Genomic DNA, 22,255 nt, shown 5'->3' with positions numbered 1-22,255 from the left:
AGCCTTCAGGGCATCACAAAAGCACTTTGGGTTGTTACTATCAGTGTAAAACTGAATTTTTCCAGCCTTCTTACTGAGCCACGAATGCGGCATCTCTCTAAGTTTCTCTTGCACTTTAATTTTGAGGGAGTTAAATGCTGTCTTAGAGACAGACGAACTATCCTGACCTGATTCCTCGTCTTAGAGGTTTGTACCTGTCAATATGACTTAGTCTGGGAGCATCAAGAAGTCAGTGATGTGATACAGTGCTGCATCTGGTTAGATGTTCACTATGTGCTTTTTGATAAAAAATTCTGGTGGAAGAACTATTCTGTCTCACTTCTGTTTTTTTGTTTGTTTGTTTTGTTGTTGTTGTTAGATTGAAAACATGGCTATCCTTTTCGCAGTTGTTGCCAGAGGCACAACCATCCTTGCCAAACATGCTTGGTGTGGTGGAAACTTCCTGGAGGTGACAGAGCAGATTCTGGCTAAAATACCCTCTGAAAATAACAAACTCACTTATTCACATGGAAAGTGAGTCTTGCTTGGTAATGATGGAAGGGTGGGGAAAGGGAGTTTCATAGTTGCAACTAGAACGATGCTACAAAACAGACTTTGGGATAGATCTTTGAGTTAGCTTCCAGGAACCCAGAACTGATTTCAAAGTTAGAACACTGTATGCCAAACTAATTTTGTCACAGGTCATTTCTGTTCTTGAACTGTATTGAGAAGATCCATGACAACTGATTGTGGAGTGGTGGCCAGAGACACTGAATCATCCCTTGGATCAAGAGGAAAGGCAGGAAAAGTTTGGAGTAAAATGCAACCTATTTTCACACCAAAAAACTGGCTGTACATAGTTGTTCCGATTAGTATTTTAGGGAGAATCACGTAGTAAGAATAAGTTGGATTTATTTGTACTAAATCTTCAGTAGCAGACATACAGTGACGTAAGCCCAAAGCCTCTGCCTGGGTAGGCCCTGTGAGGGCCTATCCTCTACTTACATGCCCTTTAAGAACCCAAAGCCATTATGAGGCGTTGAAGGATGTTATGGGCGGGGGGTATTCTGAAATAGTCTGTGCTTTACATTTTCTCTAGCATAGTGAGAGAAAGACTTTTTTTTTTAATGTTACTGGTATTTTTTCTTTGTTTCTACAGTTATCTATTTCACTACATCTGCCAAGACAGGATCGTGTATCTTTGTATCACTGATGATGTAAGTACCTTGGGAACAAATTGTTGCTAATAACCCACTTACATTTTCTAGTACTATCACATCGTGTTTTGTTACATAAATGTAGGGGACTATGGTACAGTGAATAACCTAAACTAGCAACAAAAGTAACTGAAACTCAGCTAGCCCAAATTCAGTGATTTGGAATGTGTCTCTGGATGTTTCAGAGACAAATGACAACAAAAAAGCCGACATCAGGGTTTCTGTACTTTTTAAAAACTCACTGTGGTAGCAGTGGCTTGCAAGGCTTCTACTTGGCAGATTCTTAAATCTCCAAAGGGAGATTCCATTCTGTTCCCTAGACTGTACTGAGGCAGGAAAGTGTTAGAAAGATGTCCACCAAAACTTTTAAACTAAAATCAGGATTTGATTTAATCCTTAGTTAACAGAAAATTAAAGTAATCAGAAGGCTCCATTCCCCAATGAGTATGGTTAATGAGATATAATCACTGTGATTTTCTCCCTCTGCCTCCTTTCTTTGTTTGCTCAGGTTACTCTTTGAGACTGTGCCAAGGGATGAAGATAGAAACATGTTAGGTGGCTATCCAGAACTAGCTTGAGATCATTTTCCCTGGATCAGATCAGTCAGTAACCAAATTCTGAGTCTCCTCCCACCCCACCCCAATTCCATTTCTCAGCTTCTACTGAGATAAGATTAAGGCCTAGGACTGCAGTGATGAGAGAGAACCATAGAGTACTAGCAGGCTGATCAGCCAACATGATATTTTGGAGCTCTAGGCTCTGCTGGGAAAGTTTGGCAAGGCAGTATTTTAATCTAGGAACACTTTCCATATACTGAGTACTGTAGGACATGATCATGGCCTTGTAGTTGCTTAAGTTATAAGGCACCTAGAGAATCCATTTCCCCCATTCTCAGTGATTGCTTTCTGCTTTACTTTAAAAAAAAGAAAAGTATAGACCTTATGACTCTTATGGGGATGTTATAGATGAGGATTTAAAATGTGCAGATCCCAAAGTCAGGATTTAGCTTTTCACTGTTTGTAGACTTTTAGGTAACTTTTTGCTAATGTGAGAAAGTGGGAGATTGAAAGAAAGAAGATATATGTGTTTGAGTGCCCTTGTGTTTGGCCCAGTCATCTCAGGTCTTCCACTGGTCAGTCATAAGAGTGTATCTGGCTAGGTTGCTCCTGGAGAGCCAGCTTCCCAGTTCACACCTTCCTGACCACATGTATTATCCTTGTTGAGCATCTCCTTGGTGTCGGCTGTTGCTTCAGCTATGGAACAGGTTGAAGCATCTGCTGAGCAGGCTGCTCTCTTGACAGATGTGGTGGTATCTTTTCAGGATTTTGAACGTTCCCGAGCCTTCAGTTTCCTGAATGAAATCAAGAAGCGATTCCAGACTACTTACGGTTCCAGAGCACAAACAGCCCTTCCCTATGCCATGAACAGTGAGTTCTCCAGTGTTCTGGCTGCACAGCTGGTAAGATCTTTTTCAGCATCAAATGGTTCTGTTTGCAGTTTCTACCTCTTCTCAATATTTTGCCTCAAGATCTTCTGAATAACAAAGTCTCATTCATCCCATAGACTTCCCTGCTGGGTGAATAATCTTTCCTTTCATAGTAAGCTCCTGAGTATCCAGAATAGAAGGGACCCTGAAAGAGCAGAGATTAGAATCTGGGTCTTTTTTCTCCCATCACATGTGGCAGGGCCTTAGCACTCCTGGCTCCTGTCAGTATTCTCAGAGTACACCCATTGCTAGTGGTCATCTCAGCCTGTGGTTAGTATTTGTACTCTTAGCAGTTTTCCAGTTATCAGGGTGTACACGTGAAAGACTGGTGTTCTTTATTCTGATTGGCAAGACGGGCTTGATCACGGGCACTGTGATCAGCTCTTAGAGTGATATCCCTATCACCTCCAGGATCAGGTCCCTTCCTGCTTTTCCATTCTTATGCCTACTTCATGACCCCATGACCCTAGCCTCCTTACTATTCCTCAAACAAGAAATTCTATCATTTCTCCACTCTGTGTCTTTTCACTGGCTATCCTCTATGCCTGGAATGCTCTCCCTCCTGACCTCAGTCTCCTGGCTTCCTTCAGGTATCTGCCAAAATCCTACTTTCTCCTAGGAGCCCTTCCTGCTTCCCCTGAGTTGCTGGTGCCTTCCCTCTGAGGTTGCCTCTAATTGAAATTTACCCCATTTATATCTTTGTATGTGCCTTTTTATGCATCTCCAGTGTGTGATATGGTCACTGACACAGAGTAGGTGCTCAGTGAAGCCTCTCTGGCAAGTTTATTCTATGTTTACCAGAGCCATTGAAATGAGCACTGAAAGAGGCACTAGGAGCTTTTCCAGGGAAATCCTAGTGGAGCAGCTTGAAATACATCTTGCCTGGAAATAGAGAAACAGCCCCTGGAGCTGCTGCTCTGGTTTGCGCTCTTGCTCCTGAGACTTTCTCAACACCAACCACTTGCCCGGGACTGTCTCAGTTTTGCATTTCAAAGAAAGAATTAGAGCAGGAACATGGACACATAGCTGAGGTCAGGAAGCTATCACAAGAGCCCCATAATGGCAGACATGTGAGGGATGAATCAGTTAGAACTGTTGCCCTTACGCAATTCCCCCTCCCCACCCATTTCCGCCTACCCTGCTGCTTCCTCACACACAAGCTATCTGGAACCTGGTACAAGGGACATTTCCACATCTTCCTCACCCAGATCACTCAGTAACTTTTGAAAAAGTCAGCTATTTCAAAAGGGCAAAACTTCACTTACACTTTATTTGGGGAAGAGGAGGTGTTGGAATGAGATTATATATAATTTTTTTTCTCACATAGCTTTTTCAGATGGTGCTTTAGCTTTATTTTCAGCAAAATTAACCCTTAAAACTGCAGTTTTTACCTGTATACGCATACTGGATTTGGGAAGGGGTTGGGTAGTCACAAGACGGAATGTGATGCTAATTTTCTGGGCCCTCCGGTGTATGTTATCTCTTAAGATCCAATTAAGAGAGCCTAGTGAATAGTCAACCAGCATTTGTTAAATGCTTACTGTGTACCAGGTTCTTAGGTACTGATGATGCTATGAAAGGCCAAAGCATAGGCCTTGCCCTTAAGGAGTTTCCATTCTAATGGGAGAAACAGCATGCAGGGTGTTGTGTATGGAGGATGATCTATCTCCTGGGGGGTGAGGCTAATTTTCAGGGGAACTGTCAAGTGTAAGGCCTTCTGCTAAAGGGGGGATTTGCAGGGAGTTGGAAAGGAAGCCAGGAGGAAGGTAGAGTAGTCCAAGAGTGGGGGAAAGTCACTGACAGTGACCAAGAGAATATAAATGGATGGAGACCAGTGGAAAGGCAGGAGGGGCCCATGTTAGGAAGAGCTTTCAAAAAACTTGCTAGGTGTTCCTGGAAACCATGGGGAGTCACTGCAGTTGCATGGAGGTGTGGGTAGTTAGATTTGTTCTTTAGGAAAATCATTTTTGTGGCTGAATGGAGAATGAACTGGAATGGGGAAAGACTTGAGGCAGCTGATCCCCCTGAAGGCTGGCTGTTCCAATACTCCGGGCATGAGGTGATGAGGGTTTGCACCAGTAGAGTGACTTGAATGAATGGACAGGAGAAGATAAATAAGAAAGATGTTATAAAAGTAGAAAAGACAAAATTTAGCAATTGATTGGATGTGTAGGGTGAAAGAGACACCAAGGTTATAGGTCTATGTGACTGGGAAGATGGTGGTACCTTTCACAGTAATAGGGAATTTTGAAAGAAGGGGAAGTGTTTGGGGGTAGAGTAGAAACTTGGGGAAGGGCACTATTGCAACTGTTGGGGGGGGGCATACCTACTACCCCTTTTCTCCCTTTGCTAGGCTCAGCCCCATCTGGTGCTTTGCATACCTGGTGGTTTGAATTCTAAAACTATTCTAAATTCTAAAACCAGGTAAAAACCTGGGGTCAGGGAATGGTGTCAGAAATGATTTCTTTAGCTCAGGGCTTCTTAAACTGAATTCTGACCCCTTGGGGAAGGGGTCAGGAAAAGTTTGACCACAATAAAAGGTTTCCAAACAAGCAATGACAAAAAATTAATTAAAAATCAAACCCATCATGAATCTGAGGTTTTTCTGGCAGCACTTGCCTGTGTGGCAAGTGTGGCATCACACAGCCTTGGTTCTGAACACACAGCATGCGATATGCCATCACTCCCATGCAGTGCCAACATATGCTGAAATGGTGTTGCCAGGGGAAAAAGTTTTAAGAGGTCCTGCCTCTAGCTCACTTATATTGCCCGTGCAGTGCTTCCTTCAGGTCCTGGCTGGAAAGCCTTGTTTCTTTTTGGTTCTTGTATGATATGTCAGATTTTTTTTAGAGGCAGTCTGGGTTAAGTGACTTGCCCAGGGTCACACAGTGAGTAATTGTCTGAGGCCAGTTTTGATCTCAGATCCTCCAGACTCCAGGGACAGTGCTGTATCCACTGTACCACCTTGCTGTCCCATGATGTATTGGTTTTAAACATCAGTTGTTAAAATCATTTTTAATTGGATTTTTATGGTTCATGAGGGCTAATTGCATTTACAGCAACAACAAAAAGACTACCTGGAACCTTCTGGACTGTGCCCCACAGCTTACACTAGTCTTTCTGTGAACAGAGGTGGTTTTTTATTTGTTTCTGTTCATTTTTGCTTTTGTAATGGCCTTGTGATTAAATTCCTGTGTGAAAGGAGAAAAGGTGTTGTAGAAAAAGGGGAATTCTGGGTAATGGACTAATTAAAAGCAGATTTTTTTTTTCCTAGTTAAAAAAAGAAAAAAAGCCTTGTTTAGAATGGGAGGTGGGGGAAAGCGAAGAGAAAGGCATTTCCATGGCACATACTCTGTGCTAGTCATAGTACTAAGCAGTTTACAAATCATCCCAACCACCTCGGGGAGGTAGGGGCTGTTATTAGTTCTTCTACAATTGAAGAGACTATGGCAAGCAGGTTAAATGATTTGCCCAGGGTCACACAGCTAGCAAGCGTCTGAGGCTAGTCTAAGGACTCTATCCACTATGGTGCCACTTAGCTTCCTCAAACAGATAATCATGATTGAGAACTATAGCTGATAGTAAAAGATCCTCAAGCTTATCCTCATTACTCCTTCCTGCTATACTACTTAGGCAGCTTGGTGATGCAATGGGCAGAGTGCAGGACTCATATTTTGAAAGACCTGAGTTTGAATCTCACCTCAGATAGTCCTGTGCAAGTCACTTAATCTCTCGTAACGTAGGTTTTCTGATCTGTAAAATGGGAGTGATAATAGAACCTCTCAGGGGTGTTGTGAGGATCCTGAGAAGTAACATTACTGTTAGTTACTTCCTAAAGAAGGAGTGTCTTCTATGTGTAGGTGTCAGTGAGTGGGAGGGCTTTTCACATTTAGGAAGTAGAACTGTTGCATGAGAGATTAAAACAAGAAACAACTATGGCTGATAAAGGTATGGTCTAGTGGGGATGATTGCAGGCACTTTATAAAAAGAGTATTGGAGAACTGCATCCAGTCAGTGGCTTTACACTCAGATGGAAACGGGCCACTAAACCTGGCATGAGGATCCCTGGGGCTTCCTATTGACTTAGAAAACCACATATTAATATTATCTTTGTTTTATTCTATTTTTATTTATTTGATTAACTATTTCCCAATGACATTGGAATCAGGCTTGGGCTGTAGTACACTTGTATTAGAAGAGCTTGCAAATGATTTATTCTTGTACAAACAGTTGAATCAATTGGTGGTTCCAGATGGGAATTTCCCTTTATTCCTTTTCAGGTGGAAAAATTGGGGAATTCTTTATACTTGATCCTATAAAGGTGAATTCTTCCATAGTCAGTTCCTCAATGGAGGATAGTGAGAGAGGGGGTGAAATTTTTTAGAGAGAGGTTTGGTGGATTATATTTATGCCCCTTCTACATGACACCCCCGTAGTCCCCACTGCTTCAGCTATGATTACCCTCCACCCTCTTTTACCTCTTCCTCCTCTAACCCCATTTTGATATGGTTCAGTATCCTCTGGTGGCTAAAGAGAAGTAGCACCAGAAATGGAGCAGCAGACAGACACCACAGAAAGACTGGAACAAGAAAAATGGACCTTTTAGCAATTGTTGAACATCTGGTCCAATGTCTTCCTTCCTCCCTTCCCACCAACCACCCTGAAGAATGGGGTTTGGGGAATGATGCCTGAGCTGTAGCCCTTGTCCTTCCTTCCCTTTCCTCTTCTCTGCTCACCCAAAATCAAAGTTAAAATCCACACCAGCATCTGATTTTCTAGATACCCATGTTCTTTCTAAAGCCTAGGGAGCGTGTTTTCATAGTCTGTCCATAGTGAGCAGGCACTTTCCCCCAAACCTTTTCTTCTTAGGGCCCCAAGAAGAGTCTACTTTTTGACCTCATCCCCCCATTGCTGCCAGCTGGAGGACTATGAGAGGATTTAATAGTATAGATTTTTTTTATTCTTTTTTTTTTTCCATTTCATCAATCAATTGATCAATCAATGTGTTACTGGAGAAATATTTCCCACTGAGTTCATGTGATAGCTAACTGCTTCCAAATAAATCTACCAGAAGGCAGAAATGAATAGAGTTCATAAGAGATTAATAAGAGATAAAAACCTAGGTTTTATTGCCTTTAAACACAGGTTCAGGAGGTAGAAAAAAGTAACCCTGAACCAAGATCAAAATTCTAACAGGGCTTTTTATATACAAAAATTATATCCGAGAGTCAGATAAATAACCTTTCTAACATAAAACAATCTTTATGGCCTCTTAAACCATACAGGTCACAGAGGCCTACTCAGATAGTTTCATTATCTCATGCTTCCTTCAGTTAAGGTTGAATACACGAAGTGAGAACAGATTAGTGAAGAGACAAAAATACAGATGTAAACACCAAGTTTGCAAATCCCACACTTGCAGAACAACAAGACTACATTCTAAAGAAGTCACAATTGGGCTATCACTTTAGGAAGATTTAAAGAATTTTGTAGATTCTGTTTTCCCTTCTTCCTCTTCTCCTGGCTTCTGATCTCAGATGTGAAACATCTTCCCCTAATATTATCATTTCATTAGTCAGGTTTTAGCCAGATGAGGTTAATATGAACAAAAGTCAAGCTTCAGTTAGTCAGATGTTCCAAGAGGAATAGCATAGTAAAATTGAATTTAAAAAAAGAAATTTAAATTCTCATAATAGAACCTGGGAATGGCTAAGGGATGGACAGAGTCTTCTTCCTAAAAGCTACAAATCAGGGGTTTTGTTCTCCCCATTTCCTGGGTTGGTCCTTTTGGGAGGACCTGCCAGTGGCATTGGATCCTAGTTATAGAATCTTACATACAAGCCTGAGCAAATCACTGGGTGAAGTTTGAGCAGGAGACTGGGGCCTTGGCAGTAGCTATTCAGATAAGCAGGGCCGTCCACATGTACAGGCACCTTAGAGATGACAAGAGGAGGTACAGTGCCCAGCCACCATCTTAGGTGAGCAAAGGATAATGGCACTCTCTCCTTTAATGACAGTGAAAGGGATAGTAAAATTATATTTTTGTTACCTAGAACCAGGGCAGAAAGGATCAATTTGTCCTACCAAAATTTAAGTCATCTCTTAGAAACCCTATTGTACCTTCTCTATCCTTGCCCCATATGGTTTTTTTTATAACTGCCTAAGATGTTCTGTGCATTGTAGAGGAACTTTGGGAATGAGTCTTTCTCAGACAACTACTTGCCCTGGGAATGATTTAAATGCTGGACCTTGGCAGGGAGCAAGTTACATCATGTGGAAAGGGAAGCATATCAAACATAGGGGGCTGCTAGGGAATCTTCGCTGGCTTCGTAAGGCTTCTCCTGATTGTGTTGGGGACTTGGATTACCATGCTCAGGAGGAGGTGTGTGTTTCCTGATTCTGTACCCCTCAAACCAACCCTGCCCTCAGCTACTTCACATTTATTGAACTTCAGTACTCACCCACCCCTTCATTTCCATTGTGTTCTTTGGGATACATGTTCAATAGATAACAGACCTGCTTTCATCTTGAAATCTTTTCCTTTTCCACTCTTTCCATCTTCTGACACTGAGACCTGGCTCCCTTTTAATGATATTACCTATTGCACACCCTTTCTAGCACTGGTTATGCTTTTTGTCATTCCCATCCCCACTAGCTGGTTGAGGCAGGGGAATTGGATTACTCCTTAGGACCACTTCCAGCTCGCTCCCTGCTCCCTCCATCACTCAGTAAACTCTCTTCCTTTGAGGGTCTCAATCCATATGTATCACCCAATCTGGTAGTTGCTGTCTCTGGACCACTCCCTTATTTCCTCACTGAGTTCACCACATGGTTCACAGTCTTTCTTTCCCAACTCCTGCCATCATACTAGGGAACTTCATCTTACATATCATTCCTCTTTCAAACACCTTTACCTCCAAGTTCCTCAACTGGCTGATTTCCCATGACTTCCTCCACCCCATTCCAGCTACACACATATCCCACAGATGCCCCGCTTCCATGTTTGCAAGCTCTGAAACTTCATTATATGATCCTTTGTCACTCTACTTCTCCCTCGTACCCTCAAGCCCCATTCTTTGGATTCTTTGTCACCCTTACCCCCTCATTTTTCTCCTAACTCATCACCCCTGCCTTTGCCCATTTTGACCCTTTGTTGAACTAGTTCAACCCTATACTGTCCTCTTCTCTGGAGCCCTTTGCCTTCCTCACCTCTCTCAGATTTTGCCTTGCCATGCCTCAGCCCTAGATTGCTTCCATTATCTGTTGCCTTGACTTCAATATGTGTGTTACTGAACAAAAGCCAGAGAAATCATGGAATCATGCTGACTACATCCACTACAAATTTATGTTATGTACTCTTAACTAAGTCCTTACTGAGACGGTTTCCTTCTCGGTGTCCTGCTCCATTTCCAAATCTTTTCATCTCTCCAACCTCCCATGGTTCCCACTTTCTCAGATGAGAACCCTGCCTCATATTTTACAGAAAAAATGGAGCTTTCTCTCCTCCACTCTTCCTCATCTTCTGTCATTCAGATGCTTTTTGCCCCTCTCTCCTCCTTCACCCCTTGGGGTTTCCTGAATCATCTCTGTAAAGATATTCAGTCCTAAGTGGAGTTTTATGTGGTACAAGATATTTTTTCGCAAGTAACGGCTATCAAATGAGGCTCGAATATGCTGTTATCGATATTCTTGAAATAACCTGTATGGCCAACGAAGAAGGCAATTAGTAATTGCTGGTTACTGGGTATTGAGCAGAGTAGTTAGTCATGCCAGTTGCCATAGCTGTCCCTGATCTTGCCAGTGTGGTGAGCCAGAGAGCCCAGGCATGGGATTATTATGGCAGAAAACATTTGAGACTAGTAGTTTTCTTTTTATGTATTTTCTAAAAGTTTTAAATGTATTTTAAATGTAAATACAGAATAAAAAAAGAAATAAACATTGCCATGTACACAGCAGAACATGACAGGATTCAGTATAAAGCAATGAATTTCCATTTTAAGAAAACCTATATAATAAATACTACACATTGTTTTCCAAGCTGTCCAGCTTTTCTTTGCTTCCTTGTAGGTTTTCTTTTGTTCTCTGCTGTGTACTTTTTACTTTATTTTTCCCCTCCCCCCCAAGAACTCTTTTAATTCATGAAATATCCAGTTTTTTCCATTCAGGATTGTACTTAACTTTGCTGACTAAGTTACCCATGGTTGTAACCTGATAATCTGATAAGACCTTAGTCTGAAATGGCCAATGTCCTACATTGCATCCTGGGCCATCTCCCGTCATCCTGATGAATAGCAGGCCACTGGACCCAGATGGCTCTGGAGGAGAAAGTGAGACCTTGCATAACCCTCCCTCACTCAAATCAAAGTCAGTTGCCAGTCATGTCATCATCTTGATGTTATGGTCCTCTTCAAGAATGAAGGACAAACACAACTGTGAGAGGACCTATGGACCTTCAACATAGTAACTCTTAGGTCTTGTGTAATTTTTATTATAGCTCCACAATATTAAAATTTTTCTTCTCTTGTTGCTTCCAATATTTTCTCCTTACCCTGGGTGCTTTGAAACGTGCCTATGACATTCCTGTCAGTTTTCCTCCTGCGATCTCTTTTAGGTGGTGATTGGTGAATTTTTTCTGTTTCTGCTTTGCCTTCTTATTCTAGATCTTCGGGGCAATTTTCCTTGATAATTTCTTGTGATATTATATCAAGATTCTTTTTTTGTCATAATTTTCGAGTGGTCTGACAATTCTTATATTATTTCTCCTCAATCTATTCTCCAGATTACTTGTTTTTCTGATGACTTGTTTCATATCCTTTTCTATTTTTTCATTCTTTTGATTTTGTTTTATTATTTCCTTGTGTCTTAAAATGTCATTAGCTTCCCTTTGCCCAATTCAAGTTTTCAAGGAATTATTTTCTTCCTTAAGTTTTTGGTTCTCTATTTCAAGTTGGTTGACTTTACATACATACATGCATACATACATACTTTTATTCATGTTCTTGGGTTGCTCTTATTTTTTTCTTTCACATTTTTCCTTAATCCCTCTTATTTGATTTTTAAAGTCCTTTTAGTTTTTGTCAAGAAATCTCTTTGTGCTGGGGACCATTTGATATTTCTCTTTGAAAAAGGAGTAGCTTTTTTTAGCTCCTTTTTTTCCTCTGAATATGAATCCAGATCTCTGTCCCCATAGTAGCTATCTATGGTTGGGTTCTTTCTCCTTTTCTTCCTCATTTTTATTCATTTATTTTTAGCAGCTATTATGTGATCAAGTTCTAGTCCCAATGTATGGGGAATAATGTCCCAAGCCTCTGGTTCTTCTTAGTGGTATCTTCTGATGTCTGTCCTGGGGCTCAACCTTGGATTCTCCTCTCCTCTCTTAAGCCATGGCTAGAACCCCTGGTCAACCTGTCCTGCAAATGGTCTTACTCCCTACCCTCCCTCTAGTGGCTGCAAACTCCAGGTGTCCTTTCTTTCCTGGAACTGAAACTAGGCACTCTGCTCTCCCAACAGTACTTACAGCCAGCAGGGTCCCTGCCCCTCATTACTGCACTCATCAGGTGTGTGCTACCTCCTTCTCCTTGCAGCCACAACCTGGGATGTGTCTGATCAGCACAGCTGTACTTGGAGTCCCTAGATTGTGGAGGGTCTGTCAGTCTTCTCTAAGGCTGAGGCTGCCTCCCAACCCCAGCTGCCCCCAGGGCTTGTTGTTTGTAGATTCCAGAGTTGTCCTGGAGGTATTTGTTCTTCACTCTGGCCAAACCTCTGCTTCCAGAGGCCAGGTCTTTCCTGGAGTCTTCTTAGGTTGTCTTAGGAGAACAACTGCTTTACCTTGACTGTTATTTATTTCTACTACTCTACATTCTCTCTGGGCCAATGTCTTGTCTTTTTCTGCGGAGGAAATTTGGAGAGCTGAAAGTTTTCTGACCTACCCCACCATCTTCCAAAATCCTCTCTCCAGTAGTTTCCTTTTTAACTGAGGAGTTAAGTATACTTTGACCATCATTCCCTGGGGCTATCTGAACTCCGCATAGTTTTGCCACAGTTTACTTGGCAGAGAACTAAAGAGGCTCTTATTTCCTGAGTGCTTCAAAATCTACCATTATGTTTTTGATATAGTGCCAACTGGGCATAAGATCTGATACTAGCTGATAAGAGAGCAAATTATGTGAGATAAACCGGAAGAAAATTCAGGGGCCAGTTAAGTTTGTAGGGCTCTATTGGGCAGGGTGAACTTTGATGACTGTACATGTCCTCACTAAGCTCTCGACACTGGGCTTTTAGCAGTGGATTTTAGAGCACCCATTGCTCACATCCTACTATTTCAAAGGCTCTTCTTTATTGGATTGTCCCAAAGTCTGTGTCTTGCTTGCAGAACCAGAAGACTGTAGCCCTGGAAGACTTAGAGTGGACTGTGCAGCCCATGATCCTCTTGGGTCCTAATGATGCCATGGGACCTGTGTTTATAAGGACCAGGCTGAGTGGAGTGAAACCTTTGGCAGGCACCCCAGAATCAACCATTCATTATACTGTTTAAGAGAGAGAGATGAGAGAGCTGGTTCAAATTTCAAAGAATTCACTTAGACCTTCTGTAGCCAAAGAGAGTTTTATTGACACAAAAACACATGGACCTGAGTTCTAGCAAGAAGCTAAAAAAAGGCAGTGATATAGGAAAACGACCAGAGTTATATACACAACCTGTAGGATGATAATGTAATTTCTAGGGTTTCTAATGGGCATTGGAGATTTAGGGACAGGATGAGGAAGATGGATGAACCAAGATAAGGGAGACAGGGGAAACTTTATGACCCAGAATGGAGACAAGGAATTTTATGGTCCAGGATAAGAGGGAAATTTTATGGTATCCAAGATAAGGCACCAGAGAAAGAGCATCTCAAACCTTAAGGTGCCTTTGTATCAAGAGACTTTAGGGGACCTTGAGAGGATGAACCAGGGAAAGGGCAGCTCAACCTTTAAGGCACCTTTGTATCCACATTCACAAAACTACATTCACAAAACAACTTGCTTTCAATTTATCTGAACCTGGTTGCTCTTGAAAAGATGACACATGTATTACCCTTCATCCTAGGTTGCCTATCCTGAGTTGGTTAATTTTAGATGGACCTTTTAACAAGATAGGGCACAAGAAGGACCTTCAACCATTAGCTTTCTTCATGAGCAAGTGGTGATATTGCTGGAGACTCAAGCCTCCAGTCTCAGCCCCAGAGTTTTGGCTGCCTCTCTCCTCCCTTCCCCTCCCTACCCCATAAGCCCAACGGGCCCTTGCCTGTGAAGACTTAGCGTTTAAAGAATGTTGTTTTGCTTGATTTACTTATGATTCTGCCCATTATGAGAAAGGTAAATGCAAGTGGACTTTAGCAGCTATTAACCTAGTGACTAGGGACATCCTAATGGATGGAGTCCTGACAAGTCTTCCAAGTGGGCCATGCTGCAAGGTGCATGACTAGCCTAGGAGATAGCCTTCAGGGGCAGAGCAGATAAAAGTTTTGTTTCTACTGACTCCTGGGCCATGGCTTGAAATTTGTTTAAGTCATCTGGGGCCCAGAGAGGTTGCAGTGCCAGTCAGGTGTGCTACAGCTGTAGCCACCATTGAGGCCCTTACTGTAAGACTTTTTCTCTTTCAGCCCTCTTGTCCTATTCCTACGAAGGGCCAGGATTGGGCCTAGCAGTATTATATTTCCTGGATTCACCATCTTTAAAGCAGCAGCTTTGTTGTCACGTCCATCATTATCCAGGTCAGGTGTCCTGTCTTTCAGTGGCTATGTCTTTGGTTGATCAGCACCACCACAGGAATGGGGAAAGCATTCCATGCTTACAGTTTCTTGGATTCTATCTTGATAGAGGCCTTCATTAATCTTAGGAGACCTCTTACCTTACCAGAACAGACCTGATTTTTCCAATCCCTGAGACCCTAAAGTTGAGGCAAACCTCTTCTAATTTGAGTTTTTAAGAATTTATGTGTATATATATATATATATATATATATATGTATATGTATATGTATGTATGTATGTATGTATGTATAGTCTATTCCAATTCTTTTTAGGTGACTGCTTCTTAATTTACCTAAGCAATCAAATTTTGTTAAATCATTCATATAAGAAACACAGTGACAAGATATTTTGCTTATTTTCAAATTATTTGCTTCTCGATTTAAACAAGCTACTTGCTTTCCAACCTAGAGAGAAGAGTTAAAAACAGGTAGTACTTATCTTAACAACTGTTATTGGGGGGCAGCTAGGTGGTACAGTAGATAGAGTGCTGGACCTGGAATCAGGAAAACTCATCTCCCTGAGTTCAAATCTGGCTTCACACTTACTAGCTGGGTGATCCTGGGCATATCTCTTAATCCTGTTTGCTTCAGTTTCCTCATCTGTAAAATGAGCTGGAAAAGAAAAAGGCAAACCACTCTTGTGTCCTTATTAAGAAAAACCCAAAATGGCATCACAAAAAAATTAGAGACCACCAAAAAACAACTGAATAACAAATTCTTACACACAAAAAAAAGGCTTAACAGCTACAAAACTTTTTTTCTTCTCTTGGAATTCATTGGAGCTTAAACTTTTAAATTGACTTCAGTTCTGTTTACTTTCTAATCAGTGAAATCAAGTTTTTTTCCCCTCACACTAGAACAGTAAATCTTTTTCTTTTCAGGGAAGGGAGAGTGATAGAGGGGAGTGGCATTTGTGTGAAAATGTCCTAGGGGGCTGTAGCCCCCAAAACCCACTAGGATATTTCAGCATTCATTCAAACTACATTTTCATCATGATTGAGGGAATGCGTAGTAAACAGACTTCCTTTCTGTTCACAAATTTAGTCTCTAATTAGTTTGCAATGCTATAAATTTCTGCAAAGAATAAAGGTCTCTTCCCTCTTAACTCTGTCTTTTTGTATTCCAAACCTGCCCAGTATTGGGAACATGAAGATGACATGAGATGAGATCATATTTTTTGAAAGCTATGAAACTTTCTGCGTAAAAAATTTCCACATTTTCTCTGCTCATTCATTCTTAAAACTTATCTCACTCTTGAAAGTTTAATCAAAGAATCAGTAGAAGTTCCTGTTTATTGGGAAGGCCAGTTTACCATCAGAATTGCAGTAATTATAGACATCAGAGAGAGCTGATTTGTATATGAAGCAGTTAACTTAAGCATATACAATATTTCAGAATCAAAAACTCCTCCCTGCGGTCAAGGATGTTTGGGCTGTTACTGCAGTCCATACATTTTGTTTTTGAGTCTAACCAGATTAGAGTAAACAAATAATAGAAAACACTAACCCAGTCCCTGCAGTTTTTCTAGATAGGACTGTGACTTTACTGGTCAGTAGATATTTCCTACCCATAAATAAAATTAAGTAAAAAAAGTAAAATGTGTGCCCTAGGGTTAATGGGTTAGAAAACTAGATTTTAACCTAGGCAGTCTCATATGGGGGGGTCTAGTAAGTGAGATAAAAATTGCCAGAGGGTCCATTGACTTCACTTGGGGATCTCATCAGCTCCAGAAGATTGAAGGACCATCTCTATGCTCATGATTTTCACATCTGCCTATCCTGGCCCAGCCTCTCTGCTGACCTCCAATCTCACATCTCCAACCACCTTTCAGACAGCTCAGACTGGATATCTAGAGGGTACCTGAAATTCAACATGTCCGAAATGGAACCTGTGTCTTTCCCCTGAACCCTCCCAGCTTCCTATTTAGTGTTCAATAGTTTTCTGTCATATCTGATACTTTGTGACCCCATTTGGGGTTTTATTGGCTGAGATACTGGAGTAGTTTGCCATTTCCTTCTCCATCTCATTTTACAGATGAAGAAACTGAGGCAAACAGGATTAAGTGTCCAAGGTCACACAGCTAGGAAGCATCTGAGGCCTGAACTGAACTCATGAAGATGAATCTTCCTGACCCCAGGCCCACTACTCTATCTGCTATGTCACCTCGCTGCCCACCCCACCATTTATATTACCATTGAGGTCACCATCATCCTCCCAGTCCCTCAGGTTCACAACCTAGAAGTCATCTTGGACTGCTCACTCTTTTCTTTTTTCCTTTCTTTATTTTTAGTTTTCAACATTCACTTTTATAAGATTTTAAGTTCTAAATTTTTCCTCTTCCCTCCCCTTCCCCTCCCCCAAGACCGCATGCACTCTGATAAAGGCTGTACATGTATAATCATATTAAACATTTCCACATTAGTCATGTTGTAAAGGAAGAATCAGAGCAAAAGACTGCTCAATCTCTTACCCCCCATATCCAGGCTATTGCCAAGGCCTGCCCATTTCACTTTTACAGCATCTCTAGAATATGCCCCCTTCTCTCCTCTCTCCCACTCTAGTTCAGATCCTTATCACTTCCCATCTGGACTTTTGTAATATCCTGCTGGGGAGTGAGGTTAGGGGGCAATATCTGCTGTCTGCCTCAAGTCTCCCCTACCCCATTCCATCCTCCATTCGGCCACCAAAGTGATTTTCCTAAGTTATAAGTCACCCCCCCACCCAGTAAATTCCAGTGGCTCCCTATCACCTCCAGGAGAAAATATGAAACACTGTGTGTCATTCAGTATATAACCTTTATAACCTATCCTTCTGGTCTTCCCATTCCTTACTCCCTGACATGTATTTTTTGACCCAGTGACACTGACCTCCTGGCTGTTCCATGAACATGACCCTCCATCTCTGAGCTCTAGGCATTTTGTCTGGATATCCACCATGCCAGGAACACTCTCCTTCCTTGTTCTGACTACTGACTTCTCTGGTTTACTTTAAGTCCCAAACTAAAATCCTATCTTTCACTTGAAGTCTTCCTCAACCCCTCTCAATTCCAGTGTCTTTCCTCTATTAATTACAGTAGAACCTCGGTTTACAAATTTAATTCTTTAAGAGATTCTGTTTGTCATGCGATTTGTTCATTTTGCAAATCAGATTTTCCCGTAGGAAATAACGTAAAGTCGGATGATCGGTACCACATTCCCCAAAATGTTCATATAAAAATAATTAATTTTAAGTAAGTTTTTTGTCCCTAGTGCCCCTGAAATACAATAGCAATGATTAGTAGTTAGTACACAATATAAACTAAAAAGGAAATAAATTAATCTGCACTTTACCTTTGAGAGGAGTTGTGGCAGGTGTGAGGGAGACGAGAGGGAGGAGGAAGGATTATTGCTTGGAAGGAGGATATCCTTCTAAGGAGAATATCGGAGATTTAATTGTCGAGTGTTCTCTCATATGCTACTTTTACTAAAAGTAATATTAATACTACTGCCTTCACTTCTTTTTCGTTTTTTATAATCACTTTCATGTTTTGATTCACTGATTTTTTTTTCTTTCAGTTTGCTTCTGACTAGGAATCTATGTAACGTCACTTGTGTCTGACATTTTTTTGGAATGTCACGGAAATGTGACATTATCATTAAAAATATTTGTGGCTCTCATTGCTACACCCTTATTTGGGTGATATTTTTCAACAAAAGTTTGATGTTCGGACTGTGAATTTTTGTTCATCCTGCAAGACAAATTTTGCCAAAAATTTTTCCTCTCCCAGCAAAGCATACAGAAACCAGGTTACTCATAAACCAAGGTTCTCCTGTATCTTATTTCTCCCATATGTGGGTTGTTTTGTATCCATTTGTTTGCATGTTGTCTCTGTTAGATTATGAGCTCCTTAAGGACAAGGACTGTCTTTTGCATTTCTATATCCCTGGGGTAAGCCCACAGTAGTGCCAGGCACATGTAGGCACTTAAGAAATGTTTATTTTGATTGAGGGGTTGTTGTCAGTCACCCAAATTATGATGCTCAGATAGTACCTGCAGTTTTCTTATACTTTGAGCACTGATTCCAATCAGTCAGTGAGGCCAGAATGTGACTGTATCAGCAGGACTATACTGGACCAGGGACACAGGGCTGGGTCCAGTGGAATTTTACAGAAAGCAGAAGGGGAAGATTAGGATGGATGGATGCATCAGGCAGGTCAGGGAACTGGCTGCTTAAAAGTGGAACTGAAGGTTCTGTCCCAGGTTTCATTTTGGCAGACTGTTGTAGGATGGATGCCCTGCTTGCTTCAAGCAAACAGTGAAGGAAGCCCAGGCTATATGGAGTCTTGAACTGGAAGCTGCAACCCTACATTCTCTTGTCATTCTTTGCATCTCCTTAGATGTGTACAGACTATTTTCCGTCAGAGAATGTAAACCCCTTGAGAACAGTATTGTTTCGTTTTGGCTTGGTACCCCCAGCACCCCTCACAATGCATGGCACGTATAGCTACTTAATAAATGTTTATTGACTGAAAGACAGGAGACTTTCCACCTGATGTCATGCCTTGACTGGGGGGAGGAGAGAGAGATTGAAGGGCAATAAAATGTCATGATTTATAAAGTACTCACTAGGAAATTTAATCTGGTTGCAGAAGGCAGGCTGGGTTGAAGGGTAGAGGACTACCAGAGAAACAAACTTGGATGTTTTCAGAGTAATTGAGGTGTGAGATGGTAAAGATTAGAACTGGTAGCCATGATAATGGAAAGAAAGAGATGTGTTCAGAGGTGAATTTGGAGGGAGAACCAACAGAATTTGGTAACTGGATATGTAGAAAGATAAGAAAGAGTTGAAGATACTAGGGTTTTTTTTTTCCTTTTTTTTCTTTTTTTAATGTTTATTTATTTATTTGTAGTTTTCAACATTCATTTCCACAAAATTTTGAGTTCCAAATTTTCTACCCATCTCTCCCCTCCCCCCACCCCAAAACACAGTGCATTCTGATTACTCCTTCCCCCAATGTGTCCTCCCTTCTATCACACCCCTCCCTTCCTTTATCCCCATCTTCTCTCTTTCCTTGTAGGGCAAGATAGATTTCTATACCCCATCACCTGTATTTCTTATTTCCCAGTTGTATGCAAAAACAGTTATCAACATTCGTTCCTAAAACTTTGACTTTCAACTTCTCTCCCTTCCTCCCTCCCCACCCATCCCCACTGAGAAGGCAAGCAATTCAGTATAGGCTATATATATGTAGTTTTGCAAAAGACTTCCGTAATAGTCATGTTGTATAAGACTAACTATATTTCCCTCCATCCTATCTTGACCCTCATTTATTCTATTCTCTCTTTTGACCTTGTCCCTCCCCAAAAGTGTTTACATCTAATTGCTCCCTCCTCCCATTTGCCCTCCCTTCTATCATCCCCCCACCCCATTTATCCCTTTCTCCCCTGTTTTACTGTAGTGTAAGATAGATTTTCATACCAAATTGAGTGTTCATGTTATTCCCTCCTTAAGCCAAATTTGATAAGAATAAGATTCACTTTTCCCTCTCACCTTCCCCCTTTTCCTCTCCATTGAAAAAGCTTTTTATTACCTCTTTTATGAGAGATAATTTGCCCAATTCAGTTTCTCCCTTTCTCCTCCCAATATATTCCTCTCTCACCCCTTAAATTTTATTGTTTTAGATATCATTCCTTCCTATTCAACTCATCCTGTGCTCTCTGTCTACGTGTGTGTGTGTGTGTGTGTGTGTGTGTGTGTGTGTATAATCCCTCCAACTTCCCAGATACTGCGAAAAGTTTCAAGAGTTACAAATATTATCTTTCCATGTAGGAATGTAAACAGTTCAACTTTAGTAAGTCCCTTATGATTACTCTTTCCTGTTTACCTTTTCTTGCTTCTCTTTATTCTTGTGCTTGAAAGTCAAATTTTTTACTCAGCTCTGGACTTTTCATCAAGAATGCTTGAAAGTCCTCTATTTCATTGAACCATTTTTTCCCCTGAAGTATTATACTCAGGTTTGCTGGGTATATGATTCTTGGTTTTAATCCTAGTTCCTTTGACTTCTGGAATATCACATTCCAAGCCCTTAACGTGGAAGCTGCTAGATTTTGTGGTATCCTGATTGTATTTCCGCAGTACTTGAATTGTTTCTTTCTGGCTTGTTGCAGTATTTTCTCCTTGACCTGGGAACTCTGGAATTTGGCTACAATATTCCTAGGAGTTTCTCTTTTTAGGTCTCTTTCAGGAGGTGATCAATGGATTCTTTCAATATATATTTTGCCCTCTGGTTCTAGAATATCAGGGCAGTTTTCCTTGAAAATTTCATGAAAGATAATGTCTAGGCTCTTTTTTTGATCATGGCTTTCAGGTAGTCCCATAATTTTTAAATTGTCTCTCCTGGATCTATTTTCCAGGTCAGTTGTTTTTCCAATGAGATATTTCACATTATCTTCCATTTTTTCATTCTTTTGGTTTCCTTTTGTAATTTCTTTGTTTCTCATAAAGTCATTAGCTTCCATCTGCTCCACTCTAATTTTTAAAGAACTATTTTCTTCAGTGATCTTTTGAACCTTGTTTTCCATTTGACTGTTTCTGCTTTTTAAAGCATTCTTCTCCTCATTGACTTTTTGGACCTCTTTCACCAGTTGTGTTAGCCTATTTTTAAAGGTGTTATTTTGTTCAGCATTTTTTGGGTCTCCTTTAGCAAGCTGTTGACTCGCTTTTCATGTTTTCTTTCATCGCTCTCATTTCTCTTCCCAATTTTTCTTCCACCTCTCTTACTTGATTTTCAAAATCCTTTTTGAGCTCTTCCATGGCCTGAGACTATTGCATATTTATTTTGGAGGGTTTGGATGGTATGCATTGTTCTTCCTCATCTGAAAGGATGGAAGAAAACACCTGTTCACCAAGAAAGTTGTCTTTTGTAGTCTTATTTTTTTCCTCTTTTTTGGGTATTTTCCCAGCTAGTTACTTGACTTTTGAGTCCTTTGTCAAGAGGAGAGTGTACTCTGGGGACCTGTAAGTTCTCAGTTCCTCCAAGGTGGCACAATCAAGGAAGAGGAGTTTACTCCTCTTCTGGCCTGCTCTCTGGTCTGGGAGCAACCACAAGCATTCTTCTGCCCAGGATCTGTGAGTAGGATTCCCTCTCCAGAGCCTCCACCAGCTCCACCATACCAGCCAATGGTCCTCCTCACCCCAGAGCTACCACTCAGGGCTGAGACACAGATCAACTGCTGAATTCCCCCAGGGTCTTTAAGCTGAGGCCTCCAAAAATGGATGCTTCTGGTCCGAACATGTTCCCTTCTCACCCAGGTGAAAGAGCTTTCTCACTGACCTTTGAAGCTGTCTTTGACTTTTGTGGGTTGAGCAATCTGGGAACTGCTGCTGCTGGTGTTGCCCTGAAGCCTGCTCTGGTCCTGTCCCTGGTGCATCATGTGGCCAATGGGCTGGGCTCTGCTCAGAGCCTGGTGTGATACACCTTTCCTATAGGCCTTCCAGGGTGTCTTGGGCTGGAAATCTCTTTCACTCTGTCATTTTGTGGCTTCTGCTACTCTAGAATTTGTTTCGAGTCATTTTTTACAGGTATTTTATGTGCTATGGGAGGGGAGCTTCTACAGGCCCATCTTTCTATTCCACCATCTTGGCTCTGCCCCTGAAGATACTAGGTTTTGAGCCTGGGAGAATGATGATGTCTGTCAGGCAGGGAAGGGAGCTACCTGATTGAAGGAGGGGAGGATGACTTCCTTATTACATTTGTTGTTTGAGGTTATAATGGGATATCTTCATGGAAATGTTTAGCAGGC

At 41.3% G+C, this 22,255-nt stretch overlaps 1 protein-coding gene across 2 annotated transcripts in view; it reads left to right on the top strand.

The window, feature by feature from the left end:
• The window catches only part of VAMP7 (vesicle associated membrane protein 7), a 71,885-nt gene that overhangs the window by 22,700 nt on the left and 26,930 nt on the right, over nucleotides 1-22,255 (top strand). For both annotated transcript variants that reach the window (XM_072626028.1, XM_072626029.1), the window contains exons 2-4: nucleotides 359-513; nucleotides 1,139-1,196; nucleotides 2,518-2,655. In XM_072626028.1, the coding sequence (XP_072482129.1) occupies nucleotides 368-513; nucleotides 1,139-1,196; nucleotides 2,518-2,655 (342 nt within the window). In that variant the 5' untranslated portion in view covers nucleotides 359-367. The remainder of the gene's footprint in view (nucleotides 1-358; nucleotides 514-1,138; nucleotides 1,197-2,517; nucleotides 2,656-22,255) is intronic.

Source organism: Notamacropus eugenii, chromosome X, assembly GCF_028372415.1.
Source record: "Notamacropus eugenii isolate mMacEug1 chromosome X, mMacEug1.pri_v2, whole genome shotgun sequence".
NCBI lineage: Eukaryota > Metazoa > Chordata > Mammalia > Diprotodontia > Macropodidae > Notamacropus > Notamacropus eugenii.
This window is presented reverse-complemented; position numbering and strand designations above follow the sequence as displayed.